The following is a 25,495-nucleotide window of genomic DNA, read 5'->3' as shown; positions in this document are numbered from 1 at the left end:
CAGGGTTGCACCACGGAGGCCCTACGTCCTTCCCTTCTGAAGCCGCTGGGCACCATCATCTTCACCAGCCTGCATCCTTCGAGAGCCCAGAAATGGTCCTGCACGGTGGTCTAGGTCGAGCTGTTCCAGGAAAGGTCCTTCGAAGCACAGCGTTGGTACCACCGCACCTTCTCCCACGCACCAGCACTGTTGCTGTTCCGTGTGCCCCCAGGAAAGGGCTGGTGGCTGCCACAGCACCGCAGCAGGAGGCCACCAGCAGCCTCCACAACCACAGTGGATCGTGGTGTTCAAACCGACTGCGGTGCGTGGGGACACCAGGCGCGCTTCCCACACTGCATCCTCACCCCATGCACCAAGAACAATCCCACAACACGCAGGGGACAGCAGCCTGCAGCCAGCTCTCGGCCTGCCTGCTGCTTGAGTTGTGCAGTCCATCACGACACTACTACTTATTTCGAAGACTGGTAGTGTAGATGAACCCTCAACTCAATTTTCTTGAAATAACATTAAACAACGATTTGATTTTTTTCTGAGAGAGTTTTATTAAATATACTACATCAGTATCTTGTACTCCATAGTCTTTTGATCACTTACAGACTGACTTGCTTAAAAATGTGTTTTATAGAAAAAAAATCTGCAAAATGAAAGCTAAAAAAACCATATTACACACCTCTGGACAATCTGCATGTTAAGAAGGAATTCCTTTTACTATTTGACCTGAACATGTGCTTAAACAAGGAACATACTCAGGAAACAGGACACACTCCTTGAATACGGCACACCTCAAACTACTCGGACTAAAGGAAAACTAGTGCAATCATGTTTAATTGCATCTAACGACAGAACAATAAAAAACTACTTTTTATTCCTCTGTTTTGATATTTTTTCCCCAACACATTCCATTTGTTCTCTTCCCACCACCACAAAACATCCAGTGGTTGTTCCTGTAGGTCACTGTCCTTACATCGCAGGAAGCAAACTTCGCATCGGCTGATCCACGTTTACACTGAAGCATGCACAGGAGGAGACTGCAAGGATTCGCAATGCAATGCTATGAAATACATTGTAACTGAACAACAAGGTGTCCCTTCAACACTGCAATTCTATAGCCTGGATCTGTGGTGGAAGTTTCCAGTGTATGGATTATAAAACAGCCTACAATTCAGAAACAGAAACAAAGAGTTTTGCAAATCGTTTGTGTTTTCAACTATTAAATCTTTCCAAGAGCCGCGTCTAGCGCCGAAACCAAAGCCAGCTGTTGAGTAGCCAGAAAGCTACAGTAATTGAATACATGATCATTTCCCTCTTGGCACGCTCTTTGTTTTCTTCTTCCAGAAGTTGTAGACGGCGATTAAGTTTGATTATCTAAAAAGAAAGAAAGGGTTTTAATACTTTGTTAAAAGTTGTCAGACTTCCTAGAAGCTTCTGAGTAGCTGTGTAAAATTAGTATCTCACAGAGACCGATTGCACATACTTGATAATTTGACTTTGTCTTCAATTGCTAGCGATCAGATCTTGCTGTCCCTAGTAAGTAGGAACAGAAATGGAGTTGGACTCTACAGATTCCCCGAACGATACAGGACACGTGAGGGCAGCCCAGCAGGGGTACAGAGAGGATCTCTCACCAGATCTGTTACGGACACCTTTGCAGCCACACAGAAAGCCTGCTCCCCATTTTACCACTACAGCTTTTTCTTAATATTATCGACTACTATGCTTTACATACCTGTCTTCTTAAAGAGGCAGCATCTACAACTGTCATGTCATCTGGTGTTCCCTCAAGCGTCGTATCCAAGTTGGAAAGACCATATCTATCAAATAAGGGAGATAGCTTAGCTGTCTCATCCATGCAAAGAGTAGCAAGTACCATATTTTATCAACATTCTAGCAGATGTATTTTTTGGTGGTGACAGAAGAATTATAAAACTTTTTTCCAGCTTTTACAGAGTTGTCTATTTCAATATGAAACTAACTGAACGGAGCACAGACACACAGGAAGGGGGCAAGGGCTTGACTGAATCTGGGTTTATTGCTCTCCACACTTCAATATTTTTGAAGATTCTCCACGCAGACAGACTTCTTGGTGTCACTTGGTCTCTCAAAAGACTGTTGCCAGTTATTTAACTGATTAATGAAACCTGAAAATTGCCTGAACTAAAATGCCAAAGTTGCAAGAGACCTGGCAACAGATTAGAAATAACCAAAGACCTGGAAGCAATTGGGTGACTTGTGCTCAGTACCTACTTAAGTATCCCAAGTGGACACCTACTGAGATTGATGATTTCAGTCACATTAATCTCAGTATTTTAGGCAGAGCGCCTTGCAAATAGGGTCTAGTGTGGTGCCACTACTTGCTGAACTTCATATGCATTAAAAAGTTTGTTCCTAGAGCACCTCTCAGTTTTTTTAATGGAGTGATTCAGAGAAAGTGTTACTCTAACTCCAGGGCAAGTTAATGAAACACGGCACATTTATTATCAGTTGGGAAGTTACAGAAAGTCTACGTAAAGTATGTGTTTTGATCATCCAAATGCTACCTCTTCATCAGATTCTTTTCCAACAACTAACAGGTAAAAGCAGTTCCTGATGCTGCAGCCCACCACCGAGTTTCTCCTTTCCCACCTTAAAACCTCTGTTTCCAGTGTTAGGTGCCCTTGACTGCCTTTCTCATTAGGACGTACGAGCAACTGCTGCAAACAGCTTAGGAAATTGACCAAAATAATGTCAAGGGTACCAAATTCACAACAAAATACACCTAAAAGAATGTTTAGAATTTAATAAGAGTTACTGGTCAACTTTGACTAACGTGAATACGAGCAGAATTCCTGCAGCCTGCCGCATGCACTCAAGTGCAGATATTACTTTTGCAGTGCAGGTTCTTTTACCATGTTCAGCAAACGCCTACAGAATGCCCTGAGCTCAGGCAAGATTCAGCCCCACCCCAACAAACAACTTGTCCGAAGTTTCCCTCTATCCTTGTTCATTAATACATTGTTTTAAAATAAGAACCCCTGTTTCAAGATGAGACCTGCATCATCCTGGACTTTGATAACAGTAAGATCCTTGAGCAACACTGCACAAAAGGTAGGAAGTTGACTACATTTTGATCTGCGGTTTTTTTTCAGTTGAAGGGTGTACAGGGAGAGAGAAACCTTCTCCAGGTGAGATCAGGATAAAACTAGCTTTTAGTAAGGGAACAGTCAAATAAGCAATTGCCTGTCAACAGAGTCACAGCTGTTTTGAAAACACAGTTTTGGGACCTAAAAAAAAAAAAGGTTTTAGCAACTCCTGATAGAAAAAATTTTCTCATTAAGGCCTTTACTATTTTTTTTTATTCAAGAAGACTTCAAACATTCACTCAACTACAATTAATGCTATTTACTACTTCTGTTTCTTTCAGTTTGGGCAGTATTAAAAAGACAAACTTGTGGGTTTGTGGTTTTTTTTTTTTTTATTTCCTCAGTGCTGCGAAGCTCACATTGCTAGCCCAGCAAAATTATTTTAAAATAAACCTGAGGTATTTATAAAACAATTTGAACATCTCTACTGTTAAAAAAGCCCAAAGCTTTACACATACAAACAAATAAATCAAATTTTCCTTACTACTACAGGTCCTCTTAGAGCCAGAGAGATTTCTGAGGCAGGTCTTTTTGTAACCATTTTTTAACTTGTAGTAGATGGTAAAAAAATCAGAAAATCCCTGCAGGTCCAGAGGATAGTTGTGCCTCACCACCTCTTGTGAAAAGCAGAGAGGCTCATCATTTCAGTGAGATGGGCACACTTCCCTCCCAGGTCACATAAATTTAACATAAAGTCACAGTGTATTACTGCTACTCTACCAACTTCCAAACCACTCCAGGTATTAAATAGAGAGGGTTATCAGCAATAAATCCCTTGAAACCATCTCTTGGACTGTTACAAAAACTGAATTCCTGAGTTGGAGAAGAATCATCTGCTTGAATCCAGTGTCTACTTAAGCACAAACATAATTTCCGTTTCCATGAAAACACAGAATTGTAGTGGCAAACAGGAACAACAGATCTGTAAGGGACTTTTTTTTTTCTTTCTTCCTTCATCCTGACCATGAAATTACATGTCAATCTTTTATCCAATTCCACTGAAATGATGTCAATCCACCAAGATAATGGCAGTGAAAAGGCATCCAGCTACAACTAACAATCACAGGCATGGTACTGAGAACACCTGGAAAAAATAAGGTGATGCAAGCCCAGACTCTCTAGCAATAAAACCATAAAACTCACTAGTATACAGAAAATACTTGAAGTATACTGCTAATGTAATTTAAGAGCCTTCCCTCACACACTACTCTGAGTCAGAATTCTGCAGCACATTGTAACTATTAGAGAAGCGAGCTCTTTGCAGGTGACTTGGATAGGTAAGGAATCAAGGCCTGAAGTATCTCCAGAGTTGAGTGAGGACAGAAACGAGCACTGTGTTTTAAAATAAGGACACTAGAAATGGGGAAACAGAAGTCTGAATCTTAGAATCTAAATTTGTGGATCATGACTAACAAAAAAATACTCTTTACCTGGTGTTGTCATGATGAGGGTTAGAGGAAGTGGTAGCAGCTGACCCACCACGTAACACTGGCCTACAGCAGAGTTTTGTAGGTAGAAGGGACAAGACAGAAACAGGAAACGACAAACAGAGATAAGAGGTAAACCACACAGAACAAAGGAACATCCAAATACTTCCACTTATATTGTAGAATGTTTCAATACAATATAATATCTCTCATTGTAAATTGCACTTTCAGATTTCTCTTATTCAAATTTAATCAACACTGAATGTTTATGCAGAGAAAACATTTAGGCAAATTTTTGATGATATAGCTTCATTTACAGAAGACAAACTGTTGGAATAGAGATTTGGGCAGAGGTTATCAGCCTTATAAAATAATCTTGGGAAACTTCAGGTTTAAAAAATTTCCCTCCCAAAATAAAACCCCAACAACAACGTGAAAAAGAAAAAAGTATCTACACATACTTATAAAAACCTTTTTAATCATCCTCTCCTCCCTCTAGGGAAAGGGGAGTTTTGTCTTTTCGCTATTCATCTATGCTAGATGTAATTCAGAAAACCTGGGCTAGTAGCCTAAACAGCCCTTAAACAGCCTAAAGAGGTTGGTGTCTCCAGGAAGAAGTGACTAAAAGCTTCAAGTAGAAGGTATAAACATCCTTGTAAGTGTTGCTCTTTCTTTTCTTTCTAGGCAGAGAGGAAAAGGTGGAGCTTTTTAAGTTGCTGCAACTATAGAATATACCTTAACTTTGCAATAAGAAGTTACTGTGTCCCAATTTACAGAAGATGTGAATACCAGCACTACCTTCTGACAAAGCCGGTACTATGTGTTTTCAGTCCCTGTGGTAACGAGGCATTAGTGTTCCACATCTATGATGGGTAACAAACTGTTCAAGAGCCTGAAATCTTTTTAAAGTGTCTTCCATTTTTCCAAAGCCAACAGGAGCAACCGTGCACTTTACCCATGTATACTCCAGGCTACAAAATTAGAGACAAAGAACATCTAGGTATAAAGATCTTTACAGCAGGTACATGCAGAAGGCAAAGGCTTGGTGCCGAGGTGGCTGGGAGAACACTGTGGCCTGGCCTGAAAATGAGCAAGAACCATGCAAAAACGTCACAACCACTAGTTTCATTTAAAAGGATCAGGATCTAGGAGCCCTAGCAAATTCTGCTATCCCCATACGATACTTACTGGGACTAGGTCCTACTCTAAGTGCATACCACAATGTTTTTCTATCTAGCACATAAGGTAAGCCAGGATGATGTGTTTTACAAAACACAAACTCCCATTCCCAATACACACAATAAAAGAATATTCTTACCTAAATGCATGAGGTCTTGCAGAAAGTTATCAAAAGGTATTCCTATTTTTCAATCAGAGAAATAATTCAGCTAGCCTAAAGTCTTGTCTGACATGCTAGAGCTGAATACTTTGAGAAAGCATAAGAAATGCAGCAAAGAGGAGCTACGGAACAGGTCACAGAATTTCTCTGCAAACATAAATCACCCGTCATTGGCAGACATGTGAATGCCAGCTTGTCAGTAGCCAGCAGGCATTTCCCACACCACCTGACACAGGACACCATTTAGATTTTGGGTAATGAGAACAATAGGTCTCAAAAGCTCTCTAAACCCTTGGCCTCTGTAGTATTTTGTGGCAAAGTTTTACAGCTGTTGTAGAACTAACCAACACTAACTGAAAGCCACAGGCTTGGAGGTAGCAGAGAGCTGCAGCAAGGAACAAAACCAGAGCACTCTGGGATCTGTGCAAATCAGGAACTTAAAGACAAGTCTTTAATCCCACTTCCCAACACAGCCAGGCTGTTAAAAAACTGCACACGATTTCTTCCTTTTCTTTGCAGTTCACTTTCTGTGTCTCTACACATGGACCCAAAAGGTCCCCTGCCTCTCCCACACTTTTAACTTGCTTGGTTTTACATATCAACAAAAGAATTCATTATATAGATCACAGTGGCCTCATAACTGAGATCACCTTACCCGAAAATCAGCAGCAAGTTTGTTGGTAAATACAGAATGCAGAAGTATAACATAGTCAAGCTATTAAACACATGGCCTTCTTTAAAAAACTGAGTAAGACTACGTTAAAATGTTGAATTTTCTTGCTACTTCTGTCAATTCCATCCTAAACATTAGCACGTGATCAGAAGAATCCATAACTTCCAGGCCATGTATACTCAACACTTTACTATTTCTCTGCAAATACAGCAGCAGCCTGAAATGTGAAGGGAACGCAGAGTAATACAATTTAATAACAGTGGGGAAACAGGCAGTAAGGCAATGACCAAACGAATCTGGTCTGTCTTCCTCTGCTTAGAGCAGAGCATGCGATGGAAATACCACAGCAATGATGCAATTATAAACACATGGTCTGGGCAGAAAACAACAAGGTGTGGAGAGCCTGGGTACCCGAGTCCAACTTCTATCATTCTGTGCGTGCGCCCAGGGGACTGAGGCTGGCACATTCGCTGCATTCAGCGGAGGTAGCAGCTATGCTCGCCTCTCGCTGTACTCTAAATCTTTCTGGAAATCTCAGAAAGGCCGTAAGTATGAGCACTAGGACTTTACAGGCATGTTCTGGACATGAACTGGGTAAGAAGCTCAGCTGCTAAAGTACAGAATGGACTGGTGCATCAAAGAACCAGTGACTGGATGAAACTGCTCTCCTCGCTTGTCTCAGTGCTGCAGATGGTTACTTCAGCAAAGCAATAGGCTACTGTTTTTCCCAGGCTCCTTCACATTTGCAGACCCACTTAATTTTCTTCTGAACTATATTACCCTAATCCAAAGCCATCTGTAGCCCTCTTTGATGGTCGTAACTCACATCCCACTTTATTTCTACGGCGAACAACATCATTAACTTGCTCGATATAAAAATTGAGCTCATAACACCTCAGGATATGATTGTGTAGGTGAAGCCTGGCATTTAAGAATAGTGACTTTTTAGAAAGGGCTATCCTGAAGGAAGGAGATAGTAATAAATTTCCACACTTTTTTCTCATTATATAAAAAGGTGTTGACTCAAGAAATGAAGAACAGTTCAGATAAAGTACAGATTTCAGCACAACTCTATTCAGATACGAAATTGCCTTTTTCCCCTGCGTTTCAGACATCACTAAAATCTCCTTAAATGTAGGGCATTTTTTGTTGCCTAGAGCATAAAAGATAAGTCTTTAAAAGGTAGGTATAGGCCCAACAGTCACTTGACAGAAAATGAAACAGAAAAATGCTTAGAACTGGAAAACAAAACTGACCTATTGGCCTTGTCCAAGCTGAAGGAAATGCAAGAGTAAAAAGACAGTGTAAACAGTGATCATTAATTTGTTGCCCATTTAAGTAACCTATTATGCGAGCAGTGCCAGCCAAACTAGGCATAATTTCTTATCTGCATCAGTACAGTCGGCACCTACCGTTAGCAGTTTTAGTAGATTGGAACATATTTTGGAAAAAAAAAAAAAAAAAAGGCAATCCATGAAACAAGTTAAAAATATTTCCAGTGAGTAACATAGTCAGATCTTGTTCACTTTAAAAGATCTCTTCTAGAATCAAGCATAAAATGTTACATTAGATAAGGTTTTCAGACAGAAAGCACATTACACAGAGCAAAAGAACAGAGTGCAGGTTTGGAGCAATTTAAAATGAACAATATTTTGCAACCATGCAAGTGGATCATCCAAAGTTCACATTCCTACGCCAGCTGTAGAGTAACAGTAGGTATCTATACACCCAGCTACAAAGAATACACTTTCACCTTATTGAAAAGTTCATTTTTTTGGCACCTACTTGTTCATAGGTGACTAGAAACAGGTTTCCCATTTCTTCTAGGAAGGTTAGTAAGAACACCTAAAAATTAACCCAAACGAGGAAGAGTAATGCAGCTTTTGAAGTATTCGGAACCCAGAAATTTTCTGATAATTGAAGTAAGTTGAAAGTGTATGTATGCATATGTGTTTGTTTTCCAGAATCCAGGAAAACATGGGCAAGAATATGCCTAATGGAAACCAGGAATAAAACCTGGTAGCTCCACTGCAGACTGGGGAAAGGGCTAGAATTTAGTCTGTATTTTAACAAGTACTCTTGGCACAGTATCTGCAAGTGCTATTATTCACAGACAGTAGAATTCCTCCTTATCTGGGAGCTTTTATTTTGTAAACCAAAACAAACTTGAAATTCCATCTAATTTTTTGTTAATTTTTTGACAGGCATCAAAATTTTGACAGCTACAGCCTGAAATTTCAAAGTCAGGGTTAAGCATCAAGCTTCGAGAATTTCAAGGGGAACTATGCAGCTAATTTTTTTTTTTTTTTTTTTTTTTTTTTTTTTTTTTTTAAGTCCCAGGTTAAGAACATAAAGGCCAGCAAGACTGGAGCTCTAGACAATTCAGGAATGTTAATATGGGCATTTATATACTGTCAGGTCAGCAAACATGGTGAGCCACAGGAGGTGCCAGTCTGAAAAGTGACTGCAAACCCACAAGCATTCACAATAAGATTGGCTTGATAGTCACATTTTATTACCAAGACAACTGGAAAGCAACTCATTTCACTTCACACTATAAAATATCAAGAGTGCTACTGGGATATTAGCAACCACAGGCAGACAGCAAATTTCAAAGAACTTCCTAGCAGAGACCACACCGAAGGGCTGCAGGAGGAACAAGCAGCTCCTCCCAACGTTCCTGCCAGTTACCTCCTCTAATTTGACCTCTTGGCAAGCCCTACAGGTCTTGGCTAGCTCTACGCTAGAGATAACCATGTGCAACTTTTACCTGAACCTCTGTGCTAGCGTACTGTTGAAATGAAAATTGCTTTTGGTAAATTAACCTTGCCATTATTAGTCTTTATAAATGTTTCTGTAGTGTTAAACATGCCATTCTTGTCACGCTTAGAAGTGCCAAATCAAAACAGCCCAAGGATACATCAAGTGGGCGAAACTCCACTGAAAAAAGGAAATCATAGAATCATTTAGGTTGGAAGAGACCCTTAAGATGATAAAGTCCAACCGTAAGCTTAACACTGCCAAGTCCACCACCAGACCATGCCTCTAAGTGTCACGTCTGCACGCCTTTTAAATACCTCCAGGGATGGTGACCGATTGCCACGAGGCTCGTATTGGCTCATCACCTCTCAAAGTATCATCTTATCCATAAAAACAGAGACAGCATTAATCAGAGGAGCAACCAGCTTCTCAGCTCACACTGCCTTTCTCGCCCTCAACACCCAGCAAAGCAGTCACCATCAGTCATGTGTGACCAGAGATAACTATTCTCAGTATAAAGAAGCCTGGACATGTTATCAAAAGAAGTGCCTGCAATGCTTTGTATAATATTCTATCCTGTTTCTGCACATTTATTTTAATGCTTTATGACAACATCAACCCAATCTTATTGATTTGCACCATTGCTCACCAACAGAAAAGCAGAAGACAAGGCTACTAAATTTGCAGGCTCAGGGTCAAGTGATAATTGCATTAAACACTGGCAATCTGGGAACAGCAAAATCCCTTGCAGTCACAGGCTAACACTTCCTATTTTGATTTTTATTCGGAAGGACACCAAGACAATGATGTATTGGACTGAAACAGAAGCATTCCGAAATGTGAATTTTGGACAATTAAATTGCTTATGAATAGTGAAAGCAAAGGAAAGCAAAAGCAAATAATTTCACCTCATTATTTCATAAACAGAAACCAAATTCCACTAAAAAAAGAGAAAAGAAAAAAAAAAAAAGGGCAGCAAAAGCTGGCAGAATCAGTGACAACCAATCACCTGCGGTTTTCATCCAGCACATCCAAGACCTGCTGGTAAGCCCTACGAGTGGAAGACTGGATAAACGACAAAATGCCACGAGCAGAGTAAAGATTAGTTCCGTCTTCGGGTAACATATTGGGAGGACAGACACGAGCCTGTTGCAGTGATGGTGTCACACTGTTCGTACAAGCATAGTAAATGAAGAGAGAAATACTATAGTCAGATTTTAAATTAAAAAAAAGCTTTTCAGACAGACCCCATTTCAAAATGCTTATTGCTTGCTTTTGGTTTACCCTTCTCCCACCACTATAACTAACACTCCCAAATCCTAGTAGTGTAGGCATCACGAGCTACATTTATACATGTTCTTCAGAAACACAAGTAATAATCCAAGGACACAGTTTGATCTGTTATACAAGTTAGGTTTAGAAAGTCCTTGTCCAGCTAAATCTGTACCTGTTGAAGACAGTATTTAAGTCCTCACAGACATCAATGAGGCATGTGTTTTTACAAACACTGGCCTTTTAAAAAAGCCCTATCCACAATCACTTTCAAAACACAAGCCTTTTTCAATATGCAGAATCTCATTTTTCTTCAAGCTGTAACTAAAGATCGAGATAGTATTTTGATTTGCACGCGAACAAAGTTTAAAGGTAACTGCAAGAAATTAAAAAAAAGCACAGAATTCATATCCCAGTGACAACAAATTACATGATCTGAGTTTTTTACTATAATGCAAAAATAATATTTAAAATACACAGGACTGAAATTCAAACATGACCATTTGGATTATACAAACCTCATCTCTATCAAAGAGAAATTAGTTTCGATAAACTGCCTTTGATTTCCTTGTGTTTCTTTACATTCAACCTAACTTTATCCACATTATCCCTCACACATCAAGATTTTTTTTTTTTGTTTTTAAATCAGGATACTTCAATTAAAGGTGAGATCTTTTTTAATAGGAAGTAACTTGTGTTAATCATAAATATTAACATAAATGCAAAACAAAGTGCAAGTCACTGTACCCTTTAAATGTTGGGATATTTTTTATTCCAAGAGTAGTATCCATAATTCAACACATTTCCTTTGCTCTTACCACCTGCACTTTGCTCCAACAGTTTCTGGAGTTCAAATGCCAATCTTCCCGCTTTTGGCATTTTTAAGAAGTTAAGAAAAGCATTAGTGGCTGAGTGCTTGGAAGCTGGTTTGATATTTGGGTAATCTCTAAATAGCTCATAATTCTATGGATATTCTTATTTTGAATAGAGTTGCTGTGCGACTAGCTGACACCAAGACCCAAAAAATGAGTCAGAAAGAAAATTCAATTGAAAAGACAGATTTAAAGCACGTTTCATGGATGTCACTTCACCCACAGAAAAGTTCAGCCATCCTGTGCCTCAAAAGACATGCAAAGACAGCAGTGGCTGGCCTGAGACCGGTCATTACTTATTACCTAAAGTGCAAATATCTTTCCATGCTGCTGTAGAGTACATTTGGACAAGAGAAAGTAAAACAGAGAAGGAGACATCAATAAACATCTACTTCGCTCCTTTACAGCTTTTATCATTCTCCAAGACTGGTAGGATCCATCTTTCTTTTATGTTTATGATGAATTCTCCTTTGCAATCAATGGTAGTGGTCACGTCCACACATTTTACTCTTGAATTGCATTGGAAATACCAATATTCACAAGAAAAGTATCAAGAAGCAGGGGCAAGTTTGGAAATACTGCTACTAAAGTGAATTTATGAGAATTTCTACTCCTTTGTGGATTTGCTGGCTTGAGGGAAATGAGGGAAGAGCTGAAGGCTTAAAGTCCCAGTATGTTTTGTATTAAAAGTGATTTTTCCTGTTCATCACTTCAGAGACTTACAGAATGAGCTGAAAGACAGCTTAAAAAAAGGTAACAAAAAGTATTTAGATACATTGCAAACTAAAAGATATTGTGGAATTCCGGTTGTCCAGAATGGTATTATTGTAAATACACAGTAATGTTATTTGCATACAGAATCTCCTGTAGGTACTGAAAAAAAAATAATCCCACCAAACTATTTAACTAAAACTACACAAAATTCTCTAGAAGAAAGCTGCATGTATTGATTAAATGGAAAGTGTGTATAATAAGGAAAAACGAAGCTGGGCTTCAGAACTAGGTAATTCCTAACCCTGTGGTCTAGTCCCTGGACTACCTTATGCTCATTGCTTTATAGGTGGCTTGTAAGAAAAGGCAGTTTCAAGAGATTGTTTCATTCATTTTAAGATATTATTTAATTCTTATTTAAGAGAATATGTAGTTTCTTAAATGATTTAATTATTTAAGAGATTATTTAAATCTATTTGCTCCTGGTTATGAGCTAAACTGTACAGCTGCAGGAAATTACTCAAATTTTCTCCATAAAGGCTATTGGTAATTTTAATATCCTTCTACAGTGCATAGTTAGAGAGAGACCTCTTCCTTCCTTTCTGTCTGAAAGTGAGAATAATTCTATGAAGGGCTCAAATGTCAGGATTAAAGAATATGGGGGGGACAGGACAGGCATAAGCAGCCAAATTTTTCTTCTATCCTCCTTTTTCAGGATTCAAAATTATCGTCCTGTAAACATGTGGTAGTCTTTAGACTATGTCAGAGACCATGGAGAATAAATATTATGAAGCAAATATCTGATATACAAATAAGCCAAGATGACATAAGGAAAAAAAATCTCTAACATCAGGAAAAATCCGTAACATTTGGTAGGACTACTTATCATTAGATGTTGTGGGTATCCCTCCTGCTCTCCTCCATTTGTACTTAAATGGTCTTAGTCCTAGATATAAATTTGTTTCAGAGTTCTGAAAAGAATTCTTATAAACAGCTCCAGGCACTTACTTTAGCACTCCCTGGTTACAAACACCAGTCAATCCAGAGTTTGGAACCAAAACAAACAACATGGAATTGCAGAAATCACTATGAAAGAGCATAGTAACATTGCACTATACACAGAGTTTTTAGCTTAGCAGTAATCTGCCCTAAACCTTCTCAAAACATTTGTGATGTACACAGGGTTTATTTCAGATATTTCTCTGACTTACAGTTCTGGAAGTATCAAATGAGAGGTAAACGGATTTAACTAATCAAGGTTACTTTAATTTCAACCACACAGACAGACTGTATTCTCATTAAAGATGTGCACACCATTACCTTTTGCCCCACAAATTGCATGAAGAACAGAATTTCTCAAACTGTGAAACTGAACTCTCTAGAGAGATATGTTTCTCTAAGGGAGAGGCTGGAGCAGAAAAAAAAAATTGAACACTGTCTCTTTTTCCATGCACTTTTCGTGGTTTGTTGACTTCTGATGCAGAAGTGGAATCCTTGCATTCAACATCGGCTGGCAATGGCCAACAAAAAGCTTTATTTCTCCAGCTATTCAAAAACAGGCAAAAACCAAAGAATCAAACAAACTAAAGCTATTTTCAAATTTAATTTTTCTTTAAAAATCAGTTCTTTGTTGACACTGTCCCTTTCATTTTGCCACCAGGTATTTTTCCCTGTGTTCTTTACACAGGGAAACAATTTGGCAAAGTTTGAGAAACCCTGAAGCAAAATTAGAAACCACACATTCAGTGTAGCAAAGGCTGTTTCGTATCTTATATTCTAGACTACAGCTACTTAGTCAGCAAATTAGTATTGCAGAGAGCTACATCATTAAACATACTCTTGATTTTCATACACCAGGTAACATTTAGGCTTACGTGCAATCCTTAGTCGAAAGAGGTGACTGGAACCGTGGCATTTTATTTCTTGAGACAGTATCTGATCTGTGCCACCTTGAATAATAATTGTAGTCTCTTAAGTAAGCATCCTTATAGAGGGATTGTGATTTAAGAGAGCTGCCATTATTGCTATGCAGATAGATAGTTATTGTACAAGCAGGTGCCTACTTGTTAGTCTCAGTTTTTTTAAAAACGTATGAGAGTCACCGTCTTTAGTGAAACCCAAGTCCCTAGAAATTCTCAGAACTGACTCTGCATGCGACTGGATGACAAGAAGAGAAAAACCACAGAAAAGAAACAACTACTTGTACCATGTAGACAACGCTGTCTTAGGAAGCCCAGCGAATTCTTTTGCTTCCACCTGGCAATCTGTTCCAGAATGTTTAATTTTGTCACTTTGTAGGTCAAGCACTGGAATTTTGCGCAGTACATCTGAACATTTTGTCCAAGGAGAACAACAGTGTCCCAGATTAAAATTTGAGTATTATAGTCCTGTTTAGAAAACAAAGGTTTTAAAAGGCAGTGCTCCATGTGCCTTTTCAACGGGGTCCTCATCACAGCATCCAGGTAGACTATCATGTCTACCAGGAAGCTGAATCAAGGGGTAAGAGAAACAAGCACTTAAATAAAAAGAAAAAAGAGCATTTTTTAAAATAGGAATTAAATATTTGAAGTAAAACACGGACTCTCTTTCCTGTTTGAAGATGTGAACCAGACTACCACAAGCACAGGAATAAAGAGCTGATCTTTGTCTAGTTTGAGCATCACAGTATTTGTTGCTGCAGAAGTAAACTACTCAGAACATGATATTGAACTTAAAAGTCAAGCCAGGTTGGACAAAGCAGCAATGTATCAGTACAGTAAGTAGAACAAAGATTATTTCTTTCAGCCAACAACACTGAAAATAAGAACTTTAGGAGCAGCTGGTTTCTTCTGGTTTTGTACCACTGGAAAAATAGTACTTCTAGATCGTAAAAAAAATTCAGTGTGATATAAATGAGGTAACAGGTGTACAATTACGTTTTCTGTAGTGCAAAGAACACATTTGTAGTAGAATTTATCTACTTAAATGGTCTAATTTATCAACAAGGAAGGTAGACTTAGAAGATGCGCATCACATTTATCACGAACCTCTAATAGAAACAGCAGTCTACGAGCTAGGTGATACCCAGTACCATCTGAGGCAGCATAGTTTACATCAAGCAGGTTTGTTTGCTTGTATTGCCTATTTTGAGCTACACAATAACACTTTCCCAAGGGTAGCTTCTCTAAGTAGCGACCATAGTGAAAACAGAATGCCACACTATCAATTTCATTTGCAGATTTGCTACTTGTGATTTTATTTGCCTGAAACTTGCAATATTTTTTTTGCAGTTTACAGTGTATGTCCTGTGGGCCTAAATTGTGAGGAGACAAAAGCCAAGAGATACCTTTTTCACCAAGAACAAGAGACTTGGCTTCCCTGCATTTGTGAGAGCCATACAAGCTGCACCTTTAACATAGTGTTTTCGGAATCCGAATTCACATAACATTCTCCTGAGTTAGCCAGGTACACAGTCACATTCTCCACCTGGAGACTGACAAAATCTGTATGAGGGAGAAATGCCAGACTCAGCATCACTGAGAACACCACAGCATGTTCAAAGCGGTTTCTTTTTTTTGGATAACACTGAGTCAGAAGAAGCACTGATGACAGAAAAAAAAGCAATTTCTAGGAACCTCAATGATTTCAAAGCAGATGATCTACACATTAGACACAGCATAACTTCTGTCATAAGAAAACAAGTACTTGAGAGGACACCAGACAAATGAAGTTCTACCAAAATATGTTATCTGCAGGTCAGCAAGTGTGGAATGCGGCAGTGAAGAAAGATAGATTCTTCCACATGGGCAGCAGAGAGCACAGATACATCAGGCTCAATACTAGCTAGCTGTTATTTTTCACACAAACAAAGGGGAAGAGATCCTGGATCAATCTAAAGTTTCTATAATTTTCCTAAACGACACTCATAATGGAAACTGCTTGGCATTGGAAGTTTGATTTCTTTGACAGACATTATGCAGGTCCTAGCATGGGCATCAAGAGAGGAAAACTAATCTCCAGATCTGTCATAATTCTCTGGCTTTTGTAAATGATAAATGGAGTCACACAAGCTACCAGTTGTATGTTCACTGATCATATCCTTTTTCAATTTTGTATTGTATTGCTAAGCCTCTGAAGGACTGCTAGTAGATTAATAAACTGTGACAGCAAATAATACTCAGACCATTTTAAACCAGTAATTCTATATATAGCTACTAAGTGACAGCAAAGCACACAGGTGAGTTTCACAAATTTATGATTTTTGGATTCAATAACTCCAAATATATGTGAGAAATCTGACAGCAACTTGATACATCCAGTCAAGAGCTGATCTTGCCAGTTCCTCAGATGGCTGGCTGGGCAGACACAGCCCACGACTTTCAGAAGACTAAACTAACCCGGGGAGCAAGGATAAAGTGATTTCAAGAAATCACAAGAATTCATATACTATCTGTTTTTCCTTTAAGTCCAATACATCAGCGACTGGCAGAGCAGAGCTGGTAACCTCAAAGGGGTAAACTTTTTCACAAGCTGCTTCCATCACATGAAGACCATCTATTCCAGCACGCATCACGTGCAAGCTATCAGATAGGCAAGTGAAGGCCATTTCCGCAGTGAAATTCTAGTATGACCAGTCCAACAGGACATAACCAGATGACCGATACCACAGGGAACTTGGAGACTTAGTAGGCTGCTAGAACATTTGGAGCCCGAGCTGATCAGGAGCTTATGGATCTGAATCTGGTTTTGCCAGCTCAGTGAATATATACCACTCAGCAGCCTTGAGTAGACATGTGCAATCTATAAGCTTGTATGAACCACAAGCCTGAGTAAATTAGAAGAGGAAGATATGCAACAATATTACCTCGAAGATCTGGAGGAAGAGAAGCAGAATTATAACATGTCTGGAGCATGCATCAGAGTAGGTTTCACCAGTTTTAGACTAAGTAACAGGTAGACAGATATTTAGTACATATAGTACCTCCCAGTGCCCCTGCTGTAAATAGTAGAAAACAGACATTTCTAGGACATAATTCACTTGATCTCTTTTAGACTAAAAATAGGTAGACCCTAAGTAGGTCATGCACTTATTTCCCTCTAGTTACTGAAAATTAAGTTTACGGTGACTTAGCAATAGTGCTATACAGTCTACATCGGGACAGATGAATCCCATCTTTTAGGTCTTAAATCTAAGATCCTTTCAGCAAGGGAAAGTGTTCTTTATGGTAGCTGTATTAGGAATCTTTTATATATGAGTTTTAAGTGTTACATTTCAAAAACAGTTATTACCAGGTGTAAAGATATTGTCACTCAGAATAGACCATGATTAACCAAAGACTATAATAAAAATATACAGACCTGTATGTCTCCAGTAAGCACCATAAGAATTGCTACCTCAGGTGGTATCAAGAAACGAAGTTTCCAATTCTAAATGCCACTTGCCATTTTGGTCTCAAAAGATTAAGACATGTACTCACAGATTCCAATGCATGAAGTACATTGACGCCAAATAAAAATGACTTATTCTTATATTCATGAGAAATACACATATTCCTTTTTCCATGAACGAAAACCACTACATAATATCAACAGTGAGAGCCAGGAACATTTTCCTGCACAAACAACTCAATTTCCTGAAAATTTGGGGGGGGGGGGGGGGGGGGATTCTACCAGCTCAGAAACTGAAAAATCTCCTGAATTCACAATAACTGGTGAAACCAATTGTAAGCCCACAAACACTCCCACCCATCCACTGTGAGAAAATACTTCACAAATGCGTCACCTCGCTACACAAGAAGTATAGAAATTAAGAAAAATGCTGGCCTTATAATATTTAAACTTCTGTGCTTGCCACAACACCCAAAGTATTTGTTGGAAAAAACAAATAACAAGCAGATAAGGAACAAATGAAATATGTAACAAAGCTGTAGTTGTGTCCCTGCACCCTGTTGCTCTACTCACATGGAATCATTTCGGGCCAGCTGGCCATTCTGTCGAGTGGCGTTTTCGCTCATGGAACGTTCTCTCTTCAGCCTTCCCACTGAGCGGACCTGCGTAAAAGGGGAGAAACAGGGAGATAAGAGACAGGGAGCTCCAGCAGACACTTAGTAGCTTGCCTTGGAGATTTGCAAGTCAGATCTGCCCTAAGATATAAAGGCATGTTTTCATGGGTTTTACGGTGATTAGGAGGAAAATAACTGGTGGCAGGATCTGATGCTGGTACATGTAAAACCAAGGACCAAACTTATTGCAATCCTGTCATTATCTATCCATATGATCTGATGGCAAAAGTATGACCAAACAGAATCTTGAATATGTAAGAATGCAATATTACATTTAATATTACTTTCTATCACCAGAGATAAATATATTTCTACTGTATTTTATGAGTCTATAGAATATGCTGCTTAATAAATATTTTTCAGTTTTTAAGATGTCAATTACACACCATCCATCCGGAATGCCAGTGTTATACCACTCTTTGAAGTTGGTCTTCAGAGTTTTGTTAAAATTCACTAATTCTATGTGGTGTTATATCATCTGGCAACGAATTCCAAAGGTTAACTACACACGTTAAAGGAATCTTAGCTTGTTTTCTGATAACCTGCAAATTTAAAAAAATCTTGCAGCTTTCTCTTCAATTAAAATGATTATTTTGTTAAATGTATTTTGAATAGTTCCAATTTTGACTTTATTTTTGTAAGTACTGTGTAAGCTTACTAAGCACATCAACACCTAGCCATCTGCCAGTTAAATATGGAACTTCAAAGTCATAATTAGAACTACTACAGTGCTAATAAAAATATGTTTATATTCTCCCAACTTATGTGAGCACCAAGTAGATCTGCACCACAGCAGAGAAATCATTGGTCATTTCACTTTCTTTAGTAGAATGCTTCTCAACTAAGGAAAACGCGAAAGAAGTACTAGCCTCTTCATTTTGAGGTGTCTGCTGTGGAGGTTTTTCTAGGTCCAAAAAATCTAGCGGTCGATCACTAAGAGAAATAACACGGGGAGGAGTTTTCAATGCCAGTGGTTTGAATGGAGTAGACTGAAGAAGATCAAGGTCTGGTGGTCTGGAAAGTGGAATGTCTTCACTATTACCTGCAAGAACATCAGTTGTCAATAGAAAGCAAGCTGTTCTGAGGCCTGAGGGCCAATGCTAAAGTTCAAGAAGACATCACGTCAGGTACTCCCCCCCCTCCCTCCGACTATGCCAAATAATTCAGTACACCTTTCTTTAACAGTGTTTGTGCGTTAAAAACCATGGTTAAAGCTCTCATAAAGACCATATTAATTGACACTTATTTGAGCAGTTTCTCTGAGAACAATGATCCTGAGCAACGTCAACTGTTATTGCAAGTGAGAGCATTTTTAATCTCAAGACGTAGTCCTATTAAAGGTATATTTGCCCAGGAATATGATGACTGGGAATGTGAAGATGTCACTCTTTCAAAGCATAAAATATATGCATGGCACACATTTTGCAAATTGTAAGGCCTGCAGCAGTTCCAGGTCTGTCACTGTAAAGCCCATGACCATAGATATTCAAGCTGTATTGATAGAGCCCACCCAATAATAGATCCTTAGCATAATTAGCATTCTGATTATAATCAAACACATTTTGCATGTCTAATATATAGCACATCCCCAAAATTTCTTATAGCTACTTTATGTTATACTTAATTAAGAAAAATCAGGTGCAAATGAATAAACATTTTTTTTTTTTCTCCAGAAATGGTTTAGTAAGATGAAAAGTCAGCAACTAAACTTCTGTTCACAATTAATTCGTTAACTGTCTCCACTACAAGCTATACCAAAACCATTCACGAAACATTTTCAGAGTTTAAGAACCTACCTAAGTTTATTAGCAGTAACTGTTTGAAAACCAGAATGCATTTTACAGGGTTTTCTTTCAAAAACATATCAATATCTACTTTTGTCCATCCAGAAATTTGGGGAACTAATTTAAATTTTCACCTATTTTTCTTTTATTGAGATCCAGACATACCTGCCACTACAATCCGCTCTGGAACCTGCATAGTTACACTGGCATTTGGAAATCCTTCTTGGATACCCTTCTCAAGGTCAGCATTTTGAGGAGCTACTTTGAGTTTTTCTGGGACTCTCATGCGCTGACTGATTCCTTCGGTATATTCCATTTCATACTGAAGGCGATTAATTTCTGCCATCTCGGCAGCTGGAGATGGGAATGCAGCCCCACTCATTCTGGCAAGAGAAAACCAAAAGCTATAATAGCAATTTAGGAAACCAGCAGAAAGTGCACAAAGAGAACCCTTTGTTCTGATTAATAGGCAAGTGGTAGATGATCCTAACTGAACAGACTTATTTAGAGAAACAAAACCATAGAAATACTGCATGTAATGTACTATTGCTGCACTGGCTGGCAGAAAAACAAACCAATCAACCAACACACCAAACAGAATTGGCAGGATTGGTAGGAAAACCTATTCAGGATTGGTAAGAAATCTGAAATATTGGTCTGTATTTACATAGAACCAGTGTACCAGTATTTGAGAAAACGGATGAAGTCTTACAAAACTGCATGCCAACACAGGGGAACAAAAGAAAGGGCTCGGCTTGGGCAGCAGCCTTCTGCCCACTGTCAGTCACCCAGACCACACTCAATCTTACAAGCACAAAGTTCCTTATCAACAGCCTGTCAAATCGGCTTGAAAACCTAGCATATTCATAACCCATTCCCAACCACAAGCAATTCTGTAAACTTCTCACTTCTGAATTTTTCTGTAAATGAAAAACTTACTTTTGCAGAACAGACACAAGATAGGCAGAGAGAGAACAAGACCTTACCTACATTTTCAAGGGTTAGCCAACACTTGATACAGACATTTTCCTAGAAAAGGAGGGGAATTTCATATGAAGCAGTGGGGGAATTTCCTAGAAACTGGGCTGTGAGAAACTTGGTAACATGGCGATTACTGGGAGCCATACTGAAGATGAAGGCCAAGATAACTAGGATTTTGGAGGTTAGGTTTAAGATTCGGAGAAGAAGAAATCCTAGAGCTGCACTTGAGGGTGGGCTGGAAATGGAGCTCGGATGGCTGAGAGCAGCTGTTCACCTGGGCAGTGGCTAGCGGTCCCTGCTGAGAGACACGTCCTGGAGCTGCAGTTAGAGCAGGGCTGGAAAGGGGCACCCAGAGGAAACCGTGAGCTGCAAGGAACACTCAGTTGTGAGAAACTTTTCATCCAGGCAATGGCTGGGGGGGCTTGTCAACAGCTCAGGCTGAGATCACAGTTATTTTTAGGGTTAGGATTGAGAGAAATATATATTTCTATACACATATGTACACAAACAATATGCAAATATAGTTATCCTGGCAAATTCACCTACGGGAAGCACAGCTTACTCCAGCAAGAAGTCTTTTAGTGGTATTGCTTGAAATAGTTCCCTAAATGAAGTCATCTACCCTGGCAAAAAGGCAGGTTTTGCTACTATAACTGCAACTACATTCTTTTACTGTTTTTGGCAGCAAGGCTGTATCTGCTGCTGTGTGTGTGTTTCCATCAGCTGAACACGCACAACTTTGCAAAGAGGGCACCTCAGTGCAGACCACCTACGTGGCAGGTGAGACGGACCCCAAGCCATTCCTCCCACCATCACACAGAAGCAATACTTTCCATATTTATCAATAAAACCTCAAACTAATAGTAACCTTCAGGCAACAGAAAGAAGCACACAGAAGGATCTGGATTAGGTAACCCTATATTAAATGCACTCATTTAGTATATACAAGATGTGATCCACTTGGCAATCCATCCTGGGATCCTCAGTGTTATTTTCAGGACTTCCTATCACCACAGATCAAATGAAAGAATCTCATTCATCTCACAGTCTCACTGCAGCACAGTAGGAGAACGGGGGGAAAGGGAGAAGGCAAGGAGGCCGTTTAATTATGTAAACTTAAAAAAAAAAAGTTATAAAAGAAATACCTGAAGTGATGCAGAATTAATTCATCTATATTAATTCTTACTGTTCGCATGTATTAAGTGAAAGAAACTGTAACAACCCATTTAACTAGAAACAAACCCTTTACAGGAGTTCAAGAGGTGCTTAAGCAGCTCTGTCACTTCAGAATTCTTAAGATTTCACTTTGCAGTTTTCTGTCTCTGCCCTTTGGTCTTGCAAGCTAGATTCATCCCCCTTGCAAGACATTGGCTAGATCTGCCAGTGACATGAACAAAGTACACAGTCTTCTGACATTTCCACATTCCAAAATGTGCTTTTCATTTCAAAACCGGTCTATGACCAGTACAGCATTTCCAAATTGACAGGGGTAAAAACCATAATGTCAACAAAGAGATCGAATTTTAAGAAGAACTTAAAGTACCCAGAATATCTACTGGCAGCAGCTTAAAGAATAGTTATCGCTCACAAGACTTGGCAAAAGGTGTTTCACTGCTTGTTCGCTTTCTCATTTTGAAATGCCTGTACGGCTCGAATTTTCGCAATCATCTATCACTCCACTGCAGCAGTGTTCACACCACAGTTTCCCTAAAGTTTGGCATTGCTTTTGTACACAAGCCTGCGTGACAACTGCTCTCCAGCTGTAAGGTAAAACACACACAAAAAAAGGACAGCATTAGAACAGATGCTTTATGAACTATTTATAAACTAAATACCACTGTGTGGGTTTAGCTCTACTTGCCAAGGACCTATAGATATAATACCTCAAGGTCTTCCTGTTCTTGCCTACTTCTCATCTACTTTGCGTCACTGAGAATTGTATTTTCTGCCAAAGTGATTTCAATTTTCACCCCTTTTTACAAGAGAACAGCAACACAAGAAATGGTGAGATTTCAGCAACAGAAAACTTTAAATACTTAAACAGGGCTTCTTAACAAAACCCCCAACTATTTAAGGAGAACAGAAATCAAAGTTACGTTTTCTGTAATGTTCTTGTTACACAAAGCATTTTACAGAAGACATTAATAATAAATCAGGGAGAAGGAGGATTTTAAAACTGATATTTACAGAATTAAGTAGCTCTAAAGAGGCATGGTAATAGAAGTCTGAGAATGATGAGACAATAAAAATACAATTACACATACAGGATAAATAAAGGACAGAGAGCAGCTGAAGCACAAATGAGCATCAGTGGCATTTAACGAAACAGAGGAAAGAAGGAGAAAATCCAAAGGAGGATAAAGGAAGGCAGAGCAAGAGAAGTTATATAGGATGAATTACATGCAATCAGAAAGCCACAGGGGTACCTCCTTCCCCCTCTCCTGACCACGAACAGTAACAGAAGAGAAGGGGATGAAGCGATGCATATGAATCCGAAGGATGACTCTTTGTCAGCATTCTGGCAATAATCAGGCATTGGCCATACCCGTACCGCAACTGGGAATGTTATGCACAGTGTGGATGTCCGAGTTAATCCCAGACGTATGAAAATGAGTACTGATTGACAGCACAGCTGTGCCAGCACCCAGATCCAAGCAGGTTTTACAGCCTACACCAAACGAACTGCAGGTCCTCCAGCTACAGCACAGTTTGTTCCTGATGCGGCTCCTTCACAGCTACTCTGTTCAAGTGCCTGGAAGCTACAAAGCCTGGCAAGCGCCTGGACAGCTTTTCACAAGTGAACGGAGGAGGGCTTAAAGGGGAGTTAAGGAAATGTATCACAAGACCCAAAGGACCCTAAAACTGTCAGAACAGGTATCAGAGAGGCATTCAGGAGCAGACGCTACGGAAGTCTGTGGGAGTGGAGACTCAGCGCGCCGGCTAAACCCTGACCGCTGTTCTGCACCACAGTTACACGCGCTGAGCTCCCACGCTGCGTCGCCTCCGCTCCTCAGCACACGGGCGGCGCGAACAACAGTGTCTGTCAGACACGGGCAGGGCTATGGGATACAAAACATCAGAGGCTGCGTTCTTTCAAGTCTGTTTCACTCCAGGTGGAGGTTTTAACGCAAAACACCTATTTTTTTCTTAACAGAGGAAATATTGGAAACGTTAGGAGGAGAAAAACTGTCACAGCCTGACAACGATTTCCCTGACACGCTAAAATCTTCGCCGTGCTGTGGCAGCACCAAGCGCGTTCGGCCCCGGGCCCCGCCGGCGGGGCGGGCAGCGGGCAGGGGCGGGCAGCCCGGGGGGCAGGGGCGGGCACAGAGAACGGGCAGCCCGGGGCAGGGGGAGCGGGCAGTCGCCAGTGCCCGCAGGGCCGCATCTCCGGTCCCGCTGCCGACACGCTCCCAGTGAGGCGCTGGGAACACGGAGCGCCGGGCAGCGGCACCCGGCCCCGGAGGGAAGCGGCGGCCACCGAGAGGGCGGCGGGCAGAAGCGGCCGGGGAGCCGCAGGGGTGCCCCGAGGGGGGGCCGGGGGGGAGGAGGCAGCGGCAGGCCGAGGCAAGCGGGGAGGCGCCGGGCTGGGGCAGGAGACGGCCCTGCGCCACGGGGGCCGCGGCGGGGGGGGACGGGGCTGGGAGGACGACACAGGCTGAGGGGACGGGCGGCTGTGAGGGCGGACAGGCTAACCCCCCCCCGGCACAGCGCGGAGGCGCCGCCGCCAGGCCCGGTAGCCCGTACTCACCCAGAGCGGCGGGAAGGCGGCCGGCGAGCCCCGGCCCTGCCCGGGCCGCCCGTACCGCGCTGCGCGCCCGCGCTCTGCCTCCCGCCGGCGGGGGTGGTTAAGCGGCGCGCCGCGCCCTCACCCCGCTCCTCAGGTGAGACGCAAAGACGGGCCCGCTTGTCCCCATCGGCTTCCCGTAAGGGCTGCCGGGCCGGGGAGCCGCGCGTCATGTGACTGAAAGAGGGCGGAAAAGGCTCTCGCTGGTGCCTCAGGTGCGAGGAGCCGGAGGGCAGCCATGTTTAGTGAGGGAAGGCGGGCGCCGCGCACGCGCGCTGGGCGGTGTCCCCAGGCCGCGGCGCAAGGTCACCGGTGGGAGCGGAGCGGGAAGAGGGCTGTTAGGGGTGCGGGCCTCTGCCCGAGAGACCCCGCTGACCCCGGCCCCGGAGCCCCTCGTCGGCTTCCCGCTGCGTGCGCCGAGGGCAGGCCGCTCGCCTCAGCGTGCGCCGGCTCGGCGCGGGGCTGTTGGGCCTCCGCCGCCCGGCCGCGGAGCCGCGGGGTCAGCGCCAGGCCCGCAGCGCCAGGCCCTCGGCGCCCGCCCTGCCTGAGGCGTTGGCCGCCGAGCGGGAGAGCTGCGCCTGAAGCGCTCGTCGTCTCTGCGCCGCTGTAGTACGGCAGCGCGAAGGTCTAACTCCGTGCTCCGCGGGTGGAAGGCCCGGCCGGGGGTGTGACGAGCCCGGCGGCACCCTCGCGTGCGAGGACGAAAGGTCCGGCACTTGAGGGCGCGTT

The 25,495-nt window shown here is 41.4% G+C and overlaps 1 protein-coding gene across 8 annotated transcripts; it reads right to left on the bottom strand.

The window, feature by feature from the left end:
* Positions 1-523: 523 nt before the first annotated feature.
* Positions 524-24,930, bottom strand: MFF (mitochondrial fission factor). Of its 8 annotated transcripts, none has more exons than XM_075417907.1 (10): positions 24,731-24,930; positions 20,164-20,381; positions 19,084-19,256; positions 18,114-18,202; positions 14,048-14,122; positions 10,328-10,486; positions 7,815-7,832; positions 4,550-4,612; positions 1,727-1,811; positions 524-1,365 (listed from the first exon to the last, which is right to left on the bottom strand). In XM_075417907.1, exons 2-10 carry the CDS (start codon positions 20,378-20,380, stop codon positions 1,234-1,236), a joined length of 1,011 nt encoding a protein of 336 aa, XP_075274022.1. In that variant the 5' UTR covers position 20,381; positions 24,731-24,930; the 3' UTR covers positions 524-1,233. The 8 variants fall into 8 exon arrangements, with proteins under 8 accessions (XP_075274022.1, XP_075274027.1, XP_075274023.1 ...); XM_075417912.1 differs by having other exon boundaries at positions 24,852-24,869; XM_075417908.1 differs by lacking the exon at positions 7,815-7,832.
* Between the last annotated feature and the right edge of the window lie 565 nt (positions 24,931-25,495).

This window comes from Opisthocomus hoazin, chromosome 4 (genome assembly GCF_030867145.1).
Source record: "Opisthocomus hoazin isolate bOpiHoa1 chromosome 4, bOpiHoa1.hap1, whole genome shotgun sequence".
NCBI classification, from domain to species: domain Eukaryota; kingdom Metazoa; phylum Chordata; class Aves; order Opisthocomiformes; family Opisthocomidae; genus Opisthocomus; species Opisthocomus hoazin.
This window is presented reverse-complemented; position numbering and strand designations above follow the sequence as displayed.

Bases quoted from the DNA above. Each gene is read 5' to 3' on its own strand.
- MFF (XM_075417907.1), bottom strand. From the start codon at position 20,380: ATGAGTGGGGCTGCATTCCCATCTCCAGCTGCCGAGATGGCAGAAATT. The intron at 14,123-18,113 runs GTGAGTAGAGCA...TTATTATTCAAG, and splicing joins CTGGCCCGAAATGATTCCAT to GTGGCACAGATCAGATACTG. The intron at 1,812-4,549 runs GTAAAGAGTATT...CTTATTTGATAG, and splicing joins CCTCATCATGACAACACCAG to ATATGGTCTTTCCAACTTGG.